The sequence below is a fragment of the Sorex fumeus genome, unplaced genomic scaffold (genome assembly GCF_029834395.1).
Source record: "Sorex fumeus unplaced genomic scaffold, SorFum_2.1 ptg000033l, whole genome shotgun sequence".
NCBI lineage: Eukaryota > Metazoa > Chordata > Mammalia > Eulipotyphla > Soricidae > Sorex > Sorex fumeus.
In genome coordinates, this window is record NW_026606090.1 from 3,429,024 (window position 1) to 3,447,063 (window position 18,040).

General features: G+C 47.4%; 1 protein-coding gene across 3 annotated transcripts in view; it reads left to right on the top strand.

Annotated features, from left to right (window-relative positions):
- Positions 1 to 18,040, top strand: part of PDE5A (phosphodiesterase 5A) — a 101,908-nt gene that overhangs the window by 66,562 nt on the left and 17,306 nt on the right. For all 3 annotated transcript variants that reach the window (XM_056116936.1, XM_056116938.1, XM_056116937.1), the window contains exons 8-11: positions 2,774 to 2,882; positions 4,009 to 4,096; positions 10,287 to 10,462; positions 11,362 to 11,421. In XM_056116936.1, coding sequence (XP_055972911.1) covers positions 2,774 to 2,882; positions 4,009 to 4,096; positions 10,287 to 10,462; positions 11,362 to 11,421 — 433 coding nt within the window. The remainder of the gene's footprint in view (positions 1 to 2,773; positions 2,883 to 4,008; positions 4,097 to 10,286; positions 10,463 to 11,361; positions 11,422 to 18,040) is intronic.

Here is an 18,040-nt window from a genome sequence, read left to right on the forward strand (position 1 = left end):
TGAATAGGATTGGCAGAACACTAGATGAAGGACAACCATGTGAGCAAGCAGGGTTCCGCAAAGGATTCAGCACCATCGACCATATCCACACGATAACCAAACTCATTGAGGTTTCTCGGGAGTTCAAGATGCCGCTCTGCTTAACGTTCATTGATTTAAAGAAGGCCTTTGATTCTGTTGAGACGGAAGCGGTCATTGAAGCCCTAGCCAATCAGGGCATACAAGCCCAATACATCAGGATCCTCCGTGAGCTGTATTGCGGATTCACTACCAGGATCTCACCATTCTACAAAGAAGTGATCGTTGATGTCAAGAGAGGGGTGCGGCAGGGTGATACCATTTCACCAAAACTCTTCAGTGCCACCCTCGAGAACATCATGCGACGACTGGAATGGGAAGGAATGGGAGTGAAGATAGATGGTCGGCAACTACACCACCTCCGCTTTGCTGATGACATTGTTTTAATAACACCAAACATCAGCCAAGCGGCACAAATGCTGGCCGACTTTGACCGTGAGTGTGGAAAGGTAGGACTACAGCTGAATCTTACGAAGACAATGTTTATGAGAAATAGCCTTGTTCCTGACGCCCCATTCGCTCTCAATGGAACGACCATCTCCGAATGCAACAGCTATGTGTACCTAGGTCGAGAGGTCAACATGACAAATGACCTGGCACCCGAGCTGCGCAGGAGGAAGAGAGCGGCTTGGAACGCCTTCAAGAACGTCGAAGAAATAGCTAAGAGGACGAAGAACCTCCGGCTCCGGGCACATCTCTTTGATTCCACTGTTCTTCCTGCATTAACATATGCCTCAGAGACCTGGGCCCTACGCAAACAAGATGAGAACGCCATTCAGGTCTCCCAAAGAAGAATAGAAAGAGCTATGCTTGGAATATCACGTTTCACTCAAATGAGAGAACGAATCCGGAGTTCTGACATCCGTCGACGATCAAGGATCAGGGACACTGTCTCATTTGCCAAGGTGTCGAAAATCAGATGGGCTGGTCACGTAATGAGATTTAAAGACGACCGTTGGACTAGAGCTGTTACTGATTGGATTCCACGGGATGTCAAGAGACCGCGTGGCCGCCCACCTACCAGATGGTCAGACTTCTTTGTCAAGGTCATGAACGATCGGTTTGAGGCCCTCCATGTTCCCGGAGCGAAGAGATGCCATTGGGCTACACTAGCACGCGACAGGGACAAATGGAGACGTTACTGGCGCCCGCTCGAGCAAATCGACGACTAACGGGAAGTTAAGTGATTAAGTGAAGTGTCTGGCATATCGAGTACTCTCAGTAGCTTACCGGGCTCTCCGAGAGGGGCGGAGGAATCGAACTCGGGTCGGCCATGTTGGCCGCTTGTAAGGCGAACGCCCTACCCGCTGTGTTTAAGGCCGCAGCGCTGATAAGCCTTACGGGCAGGAGAGGTGTGGGTGTGTACCATGTGAGGACCCAGAACTGGGAACCCCTCAGCATCCCCCCAGGGGGGCGACTCTTGCCCTGACGCCCTCCTCTTGATTTGGCTTGGCAGGGAAGGTAGGTGTATCCTTCCCAGAAATAGCCCTTTCCAGTTTCTGTCCCTCACCAGGGCACCCTGGGGGTCTTCCTGCGGAGGGGGTTGGGTTTCATAGACCCATGCTCTCACACACACCCTGAAATCCAAGCGCCCTTTCCGTCCAACCCAGGATGTGAGAAATGCAGCTTCTACTAAAAGAATATGAAAAATACAGGAAGTCCAGGAGGAAAAAAGAAAAATTAAAATTTTTTCATTTTAAAACAGCGTAGAAAGTGGCTGGTGAGGTTGGGGCTGCAGAGCACAGGCCTGGAATTTGTCTGGTCTTAAGTTTGGCCCCGACAGCTCCTGGTGTGGCCCTGGGGGACCCCAGCTCTGTGCTCCAGGCCCCAGAACCCACATAAGCAACCTGCACTACGGAAGGGCCTGTTTTATAAATGGCGAAAAAGTTTAAAATTCTAGGAGCCAAAGAGATAGCGCAGCAGGAAAGGCACTTGCCTCACACACAGTCGACCTGAATTCAAGCCCAGCATCACATACTGTGCCCTGAGCATCACTTGGAGTGATCCCTGCCCTGAGCACAGCCAGGTGGGGCTCCAAAACCAAAGCAAAACCAAACAAAAATAATTTTAGCCCTTCCTGGTTCCCCCCCACTCCACTCCTGCCCCCACCACCCTTGGTTGGAAATAAGTTTTTAAAAAGATTGTTTCATTTCGGTAGATAAAATCTTGAACAGTGCTACTCTTCATAATGTGATGAGAACATTGAGCATGGTTTAGTAATTCATCTGATTTCTAACATGCAACAGCTCAAAGCTCAGCATGCCCACTAATAGCGGTGGTGAAATTCTGTGCAACATTTTACAACTATGTGTGACAGCATTGAGGTGAAAAGATTGTGGATCTCTGTCTTTTAAGAGCAGTTCAACTTACGATAACTCCCAAAGTTGAAAAATCAGCAATAACTGAGAGCTCCATGTGTCAGTTAAGATACAGACACTTTCCCCTGTAATTTTAGAACCGCTTTTTAAAAGTTTTCTTGTCACCAGAGCACACCAGGGGGTCTTCCTGAGGAGGTGATCATATACATATGATCTTGACACAAGTGTTGCTATACGTATTTGCTTCCATATACGTATTCATCAAACCACCTTTGGCTGTGAGCCACCGGTGGCACACACCAGCACCCACCCATTCCTGATGTTCTGCACTGTTGCTTCATCGCTCAGAAGGAGATCTGTATCTGTTCTTTCCATAGGGAACGTGATCCAGCCAGAGTGAATTACATGTATGCTCAGTATGTCAAAAATACCATGGAACCACTGAACATCCCGGACGTGACTAAGGATAGAAGATTCCCCTGGACAGTAAGTAGCCCTGTGTAAGACGTGGAGCCCACAGCCTGTTTCCCAGTTCCATGCTGACCTTGACCCTGCACCCCAAGGGCTGGCCGGAGGAGGATGACCTCCTCGGGAGTGACCGGAACCTGACCTTGCTTGCTCTTAGCTCTGGGGAGGAGACTAAAACAACCTCAGCATCTGCTGACAGGCGGTCAGCCATGCTGAAGTATTCACTCTCTATTTATGTCTTTTGGGGTTTTGTTTGTTTGTCTTTTGCTTTCAAATTCTTTGTAAAACACATTTATTTACACTTTGCAACCTCATTATTGTTTTTATTTTATTATAGTTGAGGTAGCTGTTTATGTGTCCACTCATGGTGTCCTAGGTAGCCTTCTACCACTCAATCTGTTCTGTGTTACTTCTAGTTCGCCTCTTCCTCACCCCCTACCCCCCAACCTGGTTCCCTGGTTCCTCAACTATGTTATGCAAAGGTCAAGAGTTTGTTGTCATCAGATCCTGTCTGTTCCCCTCTGGGATTCTCTCAGTACCACAGTGAGGTCAGCTGGTATTTGTCCTCCCTTTGTCCTTCTTTACTTCACAGTTGACACTCTCTGGTTCCATCTGGATTGTTGTAGAAAGAGTCCTTCATTGTCCTCAGAAATTTCTATTCCTGAGTGTCGAGATTGGGTAGCCTGTCAACCTCAGTGAGGAGTTCTACGGACAAATAAAATGTTTTTCTTGATAGCTAAGCTCCCCCCAAAGCTCTATTTCTCAGACGTTGGAAACTTTGAACCTGGTATTTTCTCTTATTTCTAAAAAGCATTGCAGTTTGAGGCAGCTGCATTGGCTTTGTCGTTTGCACACCTAGGAAATCTTCGGAGGATGTTTGTTTACCGTATGGACAAAAGTAGGCAATGTCCTGAGTCCTATAAGGCTTCTTGATTCTGCCTCTGTTATTTCATTATATGCAGCATCTTCATTATGGGTATAGTAGGTAATGAATAAGAGTTTTTGATTAATATTATAAGCTGTTCGAAAAGATAAACAAGGAAAAGACATAGGCTCTTCTTGTCTTAATAATGTAAGTAATTTGCCTTATGTTACATTTATGTAAACTTTGTACTAGATAATATGTATTTTTTTTTTTGCCTAGAATGAGAACACAGGAACTGTTAATCCACAGTGCATTAGAAGTTTGCTTTGTACACCAATAAAGAATGGAAAGAAGAATAAGGTGATAGGTAAAGCCTTTTTTGTTAACCTCTACTTTGTATTTATTAAAGAAAACCATAGTTCTACCAACTTCATTCTTTAAAGTATAAATGTATATTCTAAAAAATGAGGGGAGGGATAAAGAAATGGAAGGAAATGAGGAAAGAATTTTGAAATAATTTGATACTGATTGTTGATAAGCATTTGTTTAATATTTCTCGTGCTATGTTTCTGTAGCCATTACTCTACTTCAGCAGAAATTTTAGCATTGAGGCATTGAAAGTACATTGAAAGATATCACCTTGATAATACGTTTTGTTAACCACTCTGTCTGATTTCTATTTTTCTTTCTCGAAGGTGCTGTTTAGTGTTTGTTTCCAGACTATTTAGAGTATTTAGTGTGAACCCCACTGTTGGAGGCACGAGGGATAAGTGATGAAACAAAACAGAACAGAAACCCCTGCCTCTGTGTGTGTGGGGGGGGGGGAGGGGGATGGGGGAGGGGTTACATGATGGTGAAAATATTCTAGAAAAATCATCTGCCTCGGGGCTGCTGCAAGTGAATCCTGGGGAGGAAGGGGGTGGTGGGAATGACTTGTATTTTCTACTGTTGTTTTTGTTTCTTGGCATTGAAATTGATGTTAAGAGTAAAACCAAAAACACGGGGTTTTATGTGTGAATCGGGCCTGATTAAGGCTGTGAAAAGCCTCAGCTGTTGGTGTTCTCCCAAGAATTTGGGGGAAAAGGGAAGAAACTCGCAGCGGAGTGGAGGAAAGAGTTTCACTTCAGAAAAACAGGGGGACACACAGGGACTGGAAGGAGCTGGGCCACCTGGTTCCCCGGGTACCCATGGGGTGGGAACAGCGGTCAGCATAGATCAGACTCTAGCAGCTCTGTGGGTCATCACTCGGGTGTGTGGGAGCAGCCAGAGTAGCCTGGGCTTTCCTGGGGGTGGGATTTCTCACAGCTGCCCCTGCGGGGGCACTCCCTTCCTGATTTCCCTCATCCACATTTATTTTCTCTCAGACTGGCTCATCGCAGGCAGGGATGCGTTCTTGGCCTTCCCAGGGCCACTTGCAATGATGCTCATGGAACCATACAGTGCCAAGATCAAAGCTGGGGGAGTTGCCTGCATAGCATGTGCCTAGGCCCCTGTGCTAGCCTGTCCCTCAGGCCCTATGCAAGGAACTGAGGTGTGAGGTGGAGTTCTGGCCGGGGATACGTTGGTTCCTGGTAGGGCTGGGAGGCTGAGGGTGCTGAGCTGTGGTTTGGTGTAGGTTTTTGTTTGTTTGCTTTTGGGCCAGCTGTGCATGCTTAGGTCTTAATCCTGGATCTGCTCTCAGGAACCACTCCTGGCCAGCTCAGGAACATTAGGAGATGCCGGGGATCGAATCCTGGTTGGCCACTTGCAAGGCAAATGCCATGCCTACTCTGCTACTGCTGTGTCCATGGCCATTTGTTTTCTAAGACACTGTGGTTGGGATCAGGCGGTTGCACCCTGGCGAGATGTCTGCTTGGCTCAGCTCTCCATTCAGCCACTTCCCCAGAAGGACTCAGGGCCTCACCTTGCCCTTGGCAGATTCTACCTCAGAAATGGTGAAAGAACTGACAAAGTGCCCCACAGAACAGATACCGTTGGATTGTACACTTCTTTCTAGGTGGTCCCTGGAAAACTGCACTTTGAACATTAAGTGTGTGTGTGTGTATGTACGTGTGCATGCATGCTAAGCAGTCCCAGGGAAAACTGCACTTTGAACATTAAACATGTATGCATGTGTGCATGTGTGTGCGTGTGTGTGTGTGTGTGAGGAAGTCCCAGGAAAAACTACATTTTGAACATTAAGGGTGTGTGTGTGTGTGTGTGTGTGTGTGTGTGTGCGCGCGCGCACATGTACTTGCAAGGCAGTCCCAGGGAAAACTACATTTTGAACATTAAGGGTGTGTGCATGTGTGTGTGTGTGTGTGTGTGTGTGTGTGTGTGTGTGTGTGTGTCTGGGCTTAGCCCTGGCTCAAGAATGACAGGGAAAAAACCCAGGTCGCCTGCATGCAAGGCAAGTGCCATCCCCACCATTCTCTCTCTCTCTTTAAGCTTTTATGGTACCTGTGTGGTACCCATGTAAAGAGCTGCGATAAGCCCTTGCTGAGGATGGGACATGGGACTCTGGAAGCGAAGCACAGTTGACTAGTGAGTTTGCACAGGCGGCATCCTGGCTGCTCAGTGGTGGCTCTTGGAAGAAGCACTTAGGGCTGGGGTCTTAGGAAGACCCTGTCCCCTCTTGGGTACATGTGGTGGTGAGCAGAAGGGAAGCGGCTGTCACAGCAGCATGGGAGAGGCGGGTTCTGTTCCTTGACCTGTGGTCATGGCCACACTCTCCCTGGAGACGGACAGGAGCATGATGACTTTCCAGGCGTGTTCAACATTCTCATCCTATAATCCTGGCCTTCCTTGAGTCGAGGGATCCCCCCAGTCTAAAAACTGCCCATTGAAACAGTCAGACTCTGGGCCGGAAACATAGCGCAGTGTACCGGGGCTCATTCTGGGCATGCAGGAGACTGGGCATCCATGACACTGCACCATCCTCCAGGCACCACTGAGAGCCACCCTAAAACCCTGCCAGCTGTGACCCCCAAAACAAAAGCAAAAAATAGGCCTTTTAGGCTTGCTTTATACCACCCTGCTAGAGAACGAAGCCCAAAGTGATAAGCAAATGTTGTTTGGAGATCAGTGAAAATAGTTGTTGCCCCAGTGAAATATTTGGGGTGGGTAGAGGGAGACTCAAGTCAGTACCAGCATGCAAAAACAAACAAACAAACAAACATTCCTGCTGCATTCTTAGGGTGCTGAAAGAGAATTCGACGTCTTGGCCACACTTAGCACCCACACTTGTGGCTTGGAGAAGTTCATGATGGTAGATCATTTGTCCTCAGTGTCACAGGCCAGATTCCGCTCTTCAGTGATTCGAACAGAGAGTCCCCATGGAGGCTCCCCAGGAAGACAGATGGGTCCTCACGGACTCTGATCTTCCTCCTGCCTCGCCTTTTCCCATTACTGACGTGGTGAAATGATAGACACGAGGCCGGGCTGGGCCTGCAGCAGCAGCAGATGTATTCCCCGAGGCACTGCTTCCTGTCAGATGTTTTCTTGGTGCTCTGGCCATCAGGAGAGTTTCCACCACTTTGCTTCTATAGTGCTTGTGAGGAAATAATTTTCTCAGTCACCATTCATTTATTCTCACCAATTATTTCCCTCCCCATTAGGTTTCCAAAGCCCTTTTTCCACATTAGATTTACGAAAAGTTCTTCTGCTATTTCCCATCGTGATTTCAAGGCAGAGTTTGGATGACGTTAGTCTCCTTCCTGACCTCACACCCCACTCCCAGCCCACCCCTAAAAAGCAACTCAGGAGTCTCTATACTTCAGTTAACTCACATTTCCATCTCTGTGCCTGGTTTTTCACTGTACACAGTCCTTGAAGTTTATATTGTGTAGAGGATCCATATTTTTTTCAATTTGAGAGCTTTAAATTAGGCTTGGTAAGACTGGAGCGGCTGTAATAATTCAAAGAAAATGAGCCAAAACAAGAACACTGAGAATGTAGAGCTTAAAGTCATAAAAGTGAAAGCATACAAAATCAAAATAAGTATAATTTCAAGAATTGATTGAAGAGATCTGAAAAATTTCTTAGTCACATTGACAACAAACTGACTGAACCAGAAATTGAGGATTTTCTAGAAGATATGTGTCATGACTTACAAAGCCGTATTTTTCACAAAATGACAAAAAAATGAAATAGGAAAAAATTTGAATAGAAATAACAAAATAGCAAGGTAGAATTTAAGGCAGAAACATAATGTAGAATCAGTTTCACTGATTTCAGCAAAAATCTCCTGTCATTTTGAAGCATTTGTTTGAGTCATATATACTTCTAATAAGCTGATACCATAGTTATATAAAAGCCAAAACTATTGGTGGTTTCCTTTAGTATTCTTCTCATAGAATATTATAGTGAAGGAAAACGTAAGGAAGCTTAAGATTTGACATATAAAATTTAGGACCGGTGAGATAGTGGAGGGTTAAGACTCCTTGCACGTGATTCACCCAGGTTTGATCCCCAGCACCATATATGGTCCTCACGTCCCCACAAGGAGTGATCCCTGATCACAGCTGGGTGTGGCCCCAAAACCAATAAATAAATACAATTTAATGATGATAGATTTACTTCTGTATCTCATAATTAGAAACTATAGCTGCTTAAAATATTTAAATCTATATAGATCTTTAAACATTTTATTAACCAAGACTTAACTGGGATTAGAGAGATCGTACAGTGGGTAGGGTGCTTGCCTTGCACATGGCTGACCTGGGTTCAGTCCTCGGCACCACATCTGGTCCCCCTTGACCCTGCCAGGAGTGATCCTTGAAGGAGCATAGAGCCAAGAGTAAGCCCTAAGCACCGTTGGGTGTGGCCCCCAAACCCAAACAAACAAAACCCCACAAAAGTTAACTGGGTCCAGAGAGATAGTATAGCAGATAGGGCACTCGCCTTGCATACAGCTGACTTGGTTCTAGTCCTCACATATGTCCTGAGAGCACTACCAGGAGTGATCCCTGAGCACAGAGCCAATAACAAACCCTGAGTATATTACCAGGTGTGGCCTAACCAACACCCCCCTCCCCCGTCAAATAACATATATGTATGTTGTATGCGTGCATGTCTCTGTGTGTGCAAACATGCTTAATGTTCCATTGTGAGTTGCAACAGCCAGGTCCTGATACTTGTACCCTTATAGTATCAGTATCTTACCGTTTCAGTACCTTTGTTTCCTAGAAGCATTAATTAATTCCTCCTGATGAATCCGTCTGTGGATTTTGTCGGGGCTGTAGATTTGAATTGCTCTCGGGGATGGTTATTCAACCAAGTCGAAGCCTGGCTATGACCCTGGCAGCCCCATCTCCACTCCTCCTGTTTGTCTTCCCTTCTGTAGACATGCAGTCATGCCCACCAGGGGACAGACGCAAAAATGGCCATTAAGTGGGAGAGAATTTGAGTGGACATGGAAAGACAATTATGTCTGTGATGTGAGCCAGAGGGTGAAACATGTGACTTACAAGAAACTGTGACTTGGGGAAAGCACCAAGTACTTACATAAACAATCCTATATTGTGAGTCTGGACTCACAAAAGCTGGAGGACATAAACCCTGTGTTTTTATCCTATTGGGGATATGTTCTTTTAGGCTAACGAATGTCAGTGAGCATTTTATAGTCTGTCCCTCTCCTTCTGACTTATTTCACTCAGCATGATACTCTCCACGTCCATCCATTTATAAGAAAATTTCATAACTTCATTTTTGTCTAACATCTGCATAGTATTCCATTGTGTAGATATACCATAGTTTCTCTAAGTAGTCATCTATTCTTGGGCACTCAGGCTTGTTTCCAGATTCTGGCAATTGGTAAGACGGGAGTGTCTTTATTTCTAAGAGTCATATTTAACTGCATCTGTTTGCAGTATCAGAAGTTATCTACAATACAGCTCTCTCCTGGACACAAACGGGCATATCTAAAATGCAAGACAGAATATCTATCTAATAGCACTGTAGCACTGTCCTCCCATTGTTTATCTATTTGCTCAAGCAGGCACCAGTGACGTCTCTACTGTGAGACTTGTTACTGTTTTTGGCATATCAAATATGCCACGTGGAGCTTGCCAGCCTCTGCCGTGATCTATCTAAATACATATCTAAAACGAACTGCCCATTTTCTGTAATTTATTTCACATGAAAGTGTGCGCTTTTTGACTTCTGGTTTCTCAGCAAGGAAAGGCAATCTCGTGTGACCCAAAATTCTGGTGTGTATCAAAATTGTTCTCTTGGCAAGTGTACAAAAATCCAATTAGTCTCCAAAGGACAAATTGTCTTTGGGGACTCAACTGATCTAAAATTCACAACCAAGTCTGAAAGAAAATAGTACTCGAGGATTTTTTTTAACATAGGCCCTCATATATTTAGGCCTATGTGAAACAGATTCTTATGTCAATTCAGCTGACTTTTCTAGCTTATATTGTTGAGGGGGGGTACGGAGGTTGGATTCTTTTATTTGAAAATGTCAAGCACCTTTAAGAAAAAAAACAAAGATCATTTTTGGGTGTGCTGTGTTAATGTCAGTAAAAACTTGGGTCACTGTGCTCACCTTTGCTCACTTTCTTGGCTCATCCTAGGGGTCTGCCAACTTGTTAATAAGATGGAGGAGAATTCTGGCCAGGTGAAGCCTTTCAACCGAAATGACGAACAGTTTCTGGAAGCTTTTGTGATCTTCTGTGGGCTGGGCATCCAGAACACGCAGATGTACGAAGCGGTGGAGAGAGCCATGGCCAAGCAGATGGTCACCTTAGAGGTGGGTGACCTGTGGCCATACACGCGGCTTGTCCCTGTGCCCCCTGCCCCCCCGTCCTGACCACTTTTGGGATTGCCTTGTTCAAAGTCAGAGGAGCACTGAGGAGCTTGCTGGGTTATCTGCCTCCTTCAGCCCTGTGCTTTTTCCCTCCAAAGCCATCCTATCTACATTCCCTTTTCTCTCCCAGTCTGTGCCCTTTAGCTGGCCGACCCCTTGCCCGTCTCTCCAGCTCCTTCTCTCTCTGTGCAAGCAGCAGAATTCACTAGTTTTTAAAAACATGTACCAGGTTGAGAGTTGGATGCTGGGTCCTCAGACTTCCTGGTTCCCTGGTATCACTGAACAAGTCCTCGATGCCATACCAGAAGTGGTGTTTAGGCTGGAGCTGTACCTGCCAGCCTAGACACCTGTGAGGGCTGGGCTCCATGCCCGGGTGATAGCCCCACAGTTTCCTCATGAATCCCACAGGAGTGAGGGCCCCTGAGAGCCACTTCAGAAGACTTTGTTTCCAGATTGCCACCTTCAAATGTAAGCTCATGCTTTCTGCCCATCATTCTGTGCACAGCTAACAAGAACTGGCATGCATATTCTGAAAAACATTCATTTTTTCAAAAATTAAACATTTTTCTTCCCCTCTTGAGTCAGCCTGGTGTGACTCTTAATGGAGTTTCTTGTGTCAGTCATGACAGAACTAAAGTGTCAAGAGCTTTCTTTGAACACCATAGGTAGGAGTTGTTTTCTGAAACACACTTTTGAAGGGAAAGCTTCAGGCTCTTCTCTCTATTGAAGAAAGCAGGAAACAAGGTGGAACATTCTGAGGGGCGTGAAAGTTCCACCAGATTCCTGAGTGTGGGATTCAGGTGCGCGTTGGTGTGACCTGAGTCCTTCTTTCCCACCCGCAGGTTCTGTCCTACCACGCATCAGCGGCTGAGGAGGAGACCAGGGAGCTCCAATCTCTAGCGGTAATTCTCTGTCCCATTCTCTGTGGAAATGACCAACCACAGAGAGCTGATGGATACTGAACGCTGCTCTCCTTAGGAGCTCAGCTTCTCCTCATGGCTTCCTAGACATTTAGTCAGTTGTGGTTCATAGATGCTTCTAGAAACAGGCCATCGATACTGCTTTCCCACAGGCCTTCAAAGGCACTGGTCAGACATAGCCGGGGTGGTGACGGCTGTTGGCTTGTAACATGGTGCCTGATTCTGCCGTTCCCCCACTAATGGTCATCATCTATCCTGGGTCTAAATTGAAGTTGTCGGTGCCCGGGGACACGAGCTAGAAGGAGGCTGTTTGGGTGAGGTCATGGCAGCAGAGATTTGAGAGTTTGGTGCCCACATGGCATTGTGGCGAAATGAGAGTGGGTTTAAATTCCTGACCTTGAGGGTTTGGAGTGAAACTGGGTTCAAATCAGGCCAGTTCCTTGAATTCTCATTAGTTTTTTTCTAGCGTGATGAGCAAGAGAAAAGCCATTGAGGAAAGCATACTGTTACAGAAGAAAAATGGTCTCAGGCCTGGGCCAGCCTGGGGTGGACTTGCTGGCGGTGAAAGCTCTGAGTGCGGTGGACAGAGTCCTGTGAGGAGAGAGATGCTTCCGCATTGTCCTCATCATGGCATCCAGCACGTGACACCCTCTCACCTTCCCTACCTTTCTCGTCAGTGCCCAGCTGTGTCAGAGAGGAAGGTCGCATGGGACTTGGGAATCCAAGTGACCTTTTAGTTGATACCTAGTGTGAGCGGGGAAGGGGGACAGAGGTCGGGGCCGAACCCAGCGCCTTCCTGATGCCCCACAGGATGCCGTCAGGAGCTGTTCAGAGGAGATTAAAGCTCTTTCCCTACTCTGCTGCTGGTGGCTGCCAGTGGATATAGGAGCAGAGGGTGGGTAGATTGAGTTAAGGGGCTCAATTTTACAGCAGTGGGCGCACACTAGGCTTTTGGTGGCAATGATGTATATCCTGGTGACAGATTAAACCCCTATGGGGCCAGAGAAACAGCACAGCAAGTAAGGCACTTATCTTGATGCGGCCGACCTGGGTTCCATCCCCAGCATCCTATTTGTCCCTCCAGCACAGCCAGGAGTAATTTCTGAGCATCCCTGGGTATGGCCCCCCAAATAACAACAACAACAACAACTACTACTACTACTACTAATAATAATAATAATAATAATAATAATAATGATAATGCAGTAGGACTAGCACTAGCCTCCCCTTGTTCATCGATTTGCTCGAGCAGGCCCAGTAACATCTCCATTGTGAGACTTGTTACTGTGTTTGGCATATCGAATACGTCACAGGGAGCTTGCCAGGCTTTGCTGTGTGGGCGAGATACTCTCGGTAGCTTGCCGGGCTCTCTGAGAGGGACGGAGGAATCGAACGTGGGTCGGCTAGGTTGGCTGCGTGCAAGGCAGGCGCCCTACCCGCTGTGCTATCACTCCAGCCCAATAATAATAATAAAGGCAGTATTTTAAAAAATAATAAACTGCTGTGTTTGGGGGCTGGAGAGATAGTACAGGGTTTAAGGTACTCGTCCAGCACATGGCCAACCCCAGTTTGAACCTCAGCACTGCCCGTAGTCCCCCAAATACTACCAGTGGGGACCCCTAAGTGCAGCCAGGTGTGACCCCAACCTGCAGCAGGAGGACAGCGCAGGGGAGTGGAGAGTTTTCGTGAATGTCCGTGTAGAAGAGAGCATGGAGGTGTCGTCCTGAGGGTGAGGGCCGCTGACGGTGCAAGGCTTGGTCGTTTTGGTGTATTGGTGCTTGTGTGCTGAACGCCCACCTGTACTGGGAGGGGAGGGGGAAAGAGTGTGAGGCCCGAGAGCAGGAGCCGGAAGCAGAGCTGCATGGAGACGAGGCCTCGGCTTTGGCGAGGTGTCTCTGGGAGCGGGCTGGAAGGGAAGAAGTGCGGCCCACTGCATTTCTGGAGCCCTCTGGAGCACTTCCCGTCCATCTGGAGGCTTGAAGCGCTTCATGGGTGTCACCAGACAGATTTACTCCTTCACGGCCCTGCAAGGCCATTGTCAGTGGCATTTTGTGGAATGGAAGCTGACAGTTGGCAGGTTCAAGAGTTTAGATCAGAGTTTTCCCAGCTTATTTGACCCACTGCCCCCTTTCTGGGAGTTTGGGAGAGAAAAAAAAAAAAGAAACTGCACCAAAGGCACCAACTACCCTTTTGTATCAGTTCCAGCACAGATAGACAGAGAGAGGAGAGAGGGAAGAACAGGGAGGGGAAGAGTGGAGGGGAAAGCGTGGGAGGAAGAGGGGCAGAGGGAGGGTGGGGCGGGGGGAAACAGAGGGGAAAGAGAATGAGAGAGAGGGGAAGAGAGGGAGAGAGCGAAGGGGAGAGATAAACAGAGAGAGACGCACTGGTTTAGATTTTCCTTCTCGGTATCAAAGTTCTAGGTCTTAAGTATCCGTGAGTCCAACATAGCATAGAAGAGGCTGAACCTCTGAGAAGAGAGCCAGGGCCCAGGACCACAGCCAAGGGGCAGCCCCAAGTATATCCAACCCGGACCTTCACATGGCCATGCTGGCCAGGACCTGAGCCCCAGCCCCCAGGTTTGGAACTTCCGGGGTGGCTCTGAGTGGCCCACTTGTCTGTCTGCAATTGGTTGACAAGAGTCTTCCCACCCAAGGCTGCTGCGTGGGGTGTGTTGTAACAGGCAGCAGATGGATGATCTCCTGCGTCTGTTCTTATTACCAAAGAGGAGAAAACAGGGGATTCCTGAACAAATGGCACTCCCCCAGCTCACCCAGAATTCTCAACACAGCAGGGACACGATGGAGTTGGTTTGGTTCCAAGAGTTGGAGCCAGTACTGAATCCAGGCAGCAGCCCCTGTCTGGCACCCAGGCCCACGGTAGCCTGCTGGAGAGAGAATGGTCCAGAAAGGAAGACACTGGATGAGGATGTGTAGCGTTTCTCAGTTCAACCCCTGAGAGGGCCTGGCGTGGAATTCAGCGGTAGAGCTTGCTTGCTTCTCATGGACAAAGTTGCATCCACAGTACTGGCCCCTTACCCAAGAACTCAGGGATCTACAAGCCCATGAGTATTTAAGTCAAAACAGAATCACTAAGTAGGAAGCTGGGTTACTCATTTGCCAAAAGAACAAGTTAGGGAACTTGATATGATTTCTGCCTGAAAGATTAAACTTCTCTGGGAGGTTTGTCTTGTGAAATGGGCTGTCTTTATTTCGTGTGTCCTTTAAAGCATTTAAAGCGGTGAGCAGTGTTTCAGTGATTTAAAAAGTTTCAGGTATTCCTTATGTCAGCTTCAGTTGGTCTGTGTGTCTGTTCCTTCTGATTCCTTCGAGGGCCCAGAGTTTTGAACTAAGAGCATACTGTGAGCTGAGATTGATCATATGAAGGATTTGTAGGTACTGTGGGAATGAGTTGGTTCTTAAAGGATGGCAGAGTTAAACTTTACCACGTGCTCTCTGAGACTAAAAATGTGCGTGTAAAGTAATCTCTAAAGGTAATGCAAAAAAAATCTTACTGTATATATTTTATATATATACATTGTATATATAATGCAATCAATGTACACACACACACACATATTTGCTTTCCAGTTTGAAAATAGCTCTGTTGTTTGGCTTTGGGGCGTTTTGGTTTTTTTCAATCTGGAAAAATTTGAAAATTTCTTTCTCAGTTATGTGTAGAATTTCAGCAAGAGGAAAATGCTTTAGAAGAACTGGAAATTGCTCTATTGGCAGTATTGTTCCAAACCATCTGTTGTTCCATTTGGAAGAGAGATTTCTGGCAGCTGCATTGAGAAATGTAGGGTTGTGTCGCTTGTAGGTCAAGTTACTCATTGAAGGGGGTTGGAATGCAGCCTAGGATTTCAGTGCTTGTTTGCTACCCCCCTCATACAAATGCCTCTAGGACCATGCAGGTGCTCCCATGGTCAGAGAGGTTCGTAAAAGGCTTAGTTGTGTTTCTGAGCTCATTTCTGAGTGGGTCCTCTTCTAACCTTTCTTCCTTCTTGAGATCCCCCTGTCCATATCAGTGGCGCCCCCTAGTTCTGTGCTTTGCACCCCGTTTATGTGGTTTTCACCTGTGACCCCCTTGGAATATCCCAGGACCCATCTAGGACCCCTGTAGGACCCCCCCACACACACACACACTGAAAAAGCCCTGCTGTAGAACAGAAATAGACTGAGTAGTCATAGAAGTAGACTGAGCTTATTCGATGTCCCCGGATGCCAACCAGTTCTGTGTGTGTGTGTGTCCTTCCCAGGCCTAAAGATTTACTGACATAGATGGTTTTTGGCAGAATCTTGACATAATTATAAGCCCTTCTGTGAAAATATCTATGCTCATTACCCTAGGTTTAAAAACAATGTGTGCCTCTTCCTTACTGGAGATTTTTTTTTTTAAGTTTACTTTTACAGCATTAGGAAGAGGGGATCCCGACGTAACTTCCTTGCTTGATTTTTCTTGATTTGCTGTAATCTCCAGGCCCCCATAATGGGTTACACACTCACCAGCCTCCCCACCCCCCAACCCCTTTGCAGAAATGTATTTCTTTCTTGTCCACATTTGGATTCTCTAATAGAGAAAAATAATTTCTAACAGATGCATAAACTAATTGCATGGGGTTTAGTTTTTTTTTTTTTTGGCGGGGGTGGGGGGGGGGAGAGATGTTTGGCCATTCCTGGCTCTGCACTCAGGAATTACCCCTGGTGGTGTATATGGGGGACCAAACAGGATGCCGGGGATCAAATCACAGTCAGCTGCATGCAGGGCAAGCGTCCTCCCCACTGTACTCTCGCTCTGGCCTCAGATTTTGTTTTAAGGACACAGATCGGGTGTGTATTGACAGTAGGAAAGAGACTAAGGTGAGGGCATGGGTTGGCTGGTGGGTACACTGCTGTCACTAGGGGCACCAGCCCTCAAGATGGGTTTAGGGATGCAGGAGGGCAGCCCAGAATTCCCGACCAAGAAGTTCTTCTAGGAGCTGCCAGTAAACTCAGCACAGACCTGTTGTTTGACATTGGAAACATCAAATTTTGTTGTTTTCCAAGAGCAGAAGTGGAAGGAGCTCTGGGAGGAGGTACTGTGGGCTTGGGTTAAAGGAAGCCCATATTTAGAACTACGAAAAACGTTCCTTAGTCATCTTTCATCGAAACCAATTTCCAGTCAAATTGAAAATTATCTCCTGGGGGAGGGGAAAAAAAAGCATCGAGGAAAATTCTTTGTATGTGACACATTTGCATGGACCCAAAGACAGAATGCTTTCACTAAAGGGAGAGTTTGACATTTTCCAGATGATCTAGTTCAATGGTCGCCTTTCTTTTGGGAGACTTGCTTTAATGAGGAATTCTGTGAAATAAGGAGCCTTTCTCAGCTGTGGGCCTTTCGGAGTTGTTTCTGGAATTGTCCCTTGGCTCCTGAGACCCAGCCTGTGACCTTGCCTGTTCGGGGACCACAGAGTGGAACAGATGCTGCTGCCACATCTTTAGTTTCTTCTGAGGTCACTGGACACTCGGCCACAGGCTAAATATAAACCCTTTGCGGGAGGCAACCGCCCAGAGTGAGAAATCCAGTCAAGTGGCCGTTATATTTACCTCATCCAAGGGTTCTGAATCTCACCGACCGGAAGTTCCAGGAGACTGTGGCCTTGGTAACGGCTTTATTTCTGATAAAAGGTTCGTTTCTGGGTCAGAGAGACAGTGCAAGGGTTAAAGCATCACCTTGCATGTAGCCCACCTCAGGTACATCCAGCAACATGTATGGTCGTGTGAGCACCTCCAGGAGTGATCGTTGATCACCAGTGAGTGTGGCCCCAAACCGCTTGCCACCCCCCCAACTGCCCCGAAATTTTTGTTTTCTAGAACGGTTATTAGACTTGCAGGTGATTCATTGTACATAAATCGCCTTTATCCCATAGGCACCTTTTACTCGAACCTCCTGCTGTCGGTTATTCTCTAGGTGGCATCCAGCACTATTGTGACCTGCTTGTCACGGACCCTCAGTGTTCAAGACCCCGGGGCCTAAGGGGGAGTGTCTGGGTGTCCATGGGGAGAGCTCGAGAGGGGGAGTGGTGTGGCTGCAGGGGGACCGAGGCCTGAGCTGTGTTGGCTGTGTTTGTCCCGCCCTGGGGAAGGAGAGGAAACTTCCTGCTGTGGGGTATAAAGATGCCCCCAGGAGAAAACATCTGTTCTCTGACAGCCCACTGGGCGCTGGGGGCGGAAGCAGCTGTTGGCTGCTGTGACTCAAAATGTGGGTCTTTCCCACCTGCACACGGGGGTTGGGGGTGTCCCACGGGAGCAGGCTGCACCCCCTCTAATGGGGAGGGAGGTGCAAACAACCTTCATCTCCTCAGTCCCTCTTTCAGCACTGGGGAATTAGCATCGGGATTCGAGGAGGGACTCAGAATCCCCAAGTAAAGAAAAGGCAAAACACCCTCGATCCCCAAATACCAAAGTAGCTCTCCCAGTCCTGGGGTTGGAACCGCTGAGTGTGTCGCCGTGGGGATTTGGTGACCTGGCGGCGGGGGAGTACTGCCCTCGTCCCTGACAAGCTGCAGGAAAGGGTCTCTAATGTTTAAGTTTCTGCACCTGGAGAACAGGCCCCGAGCATC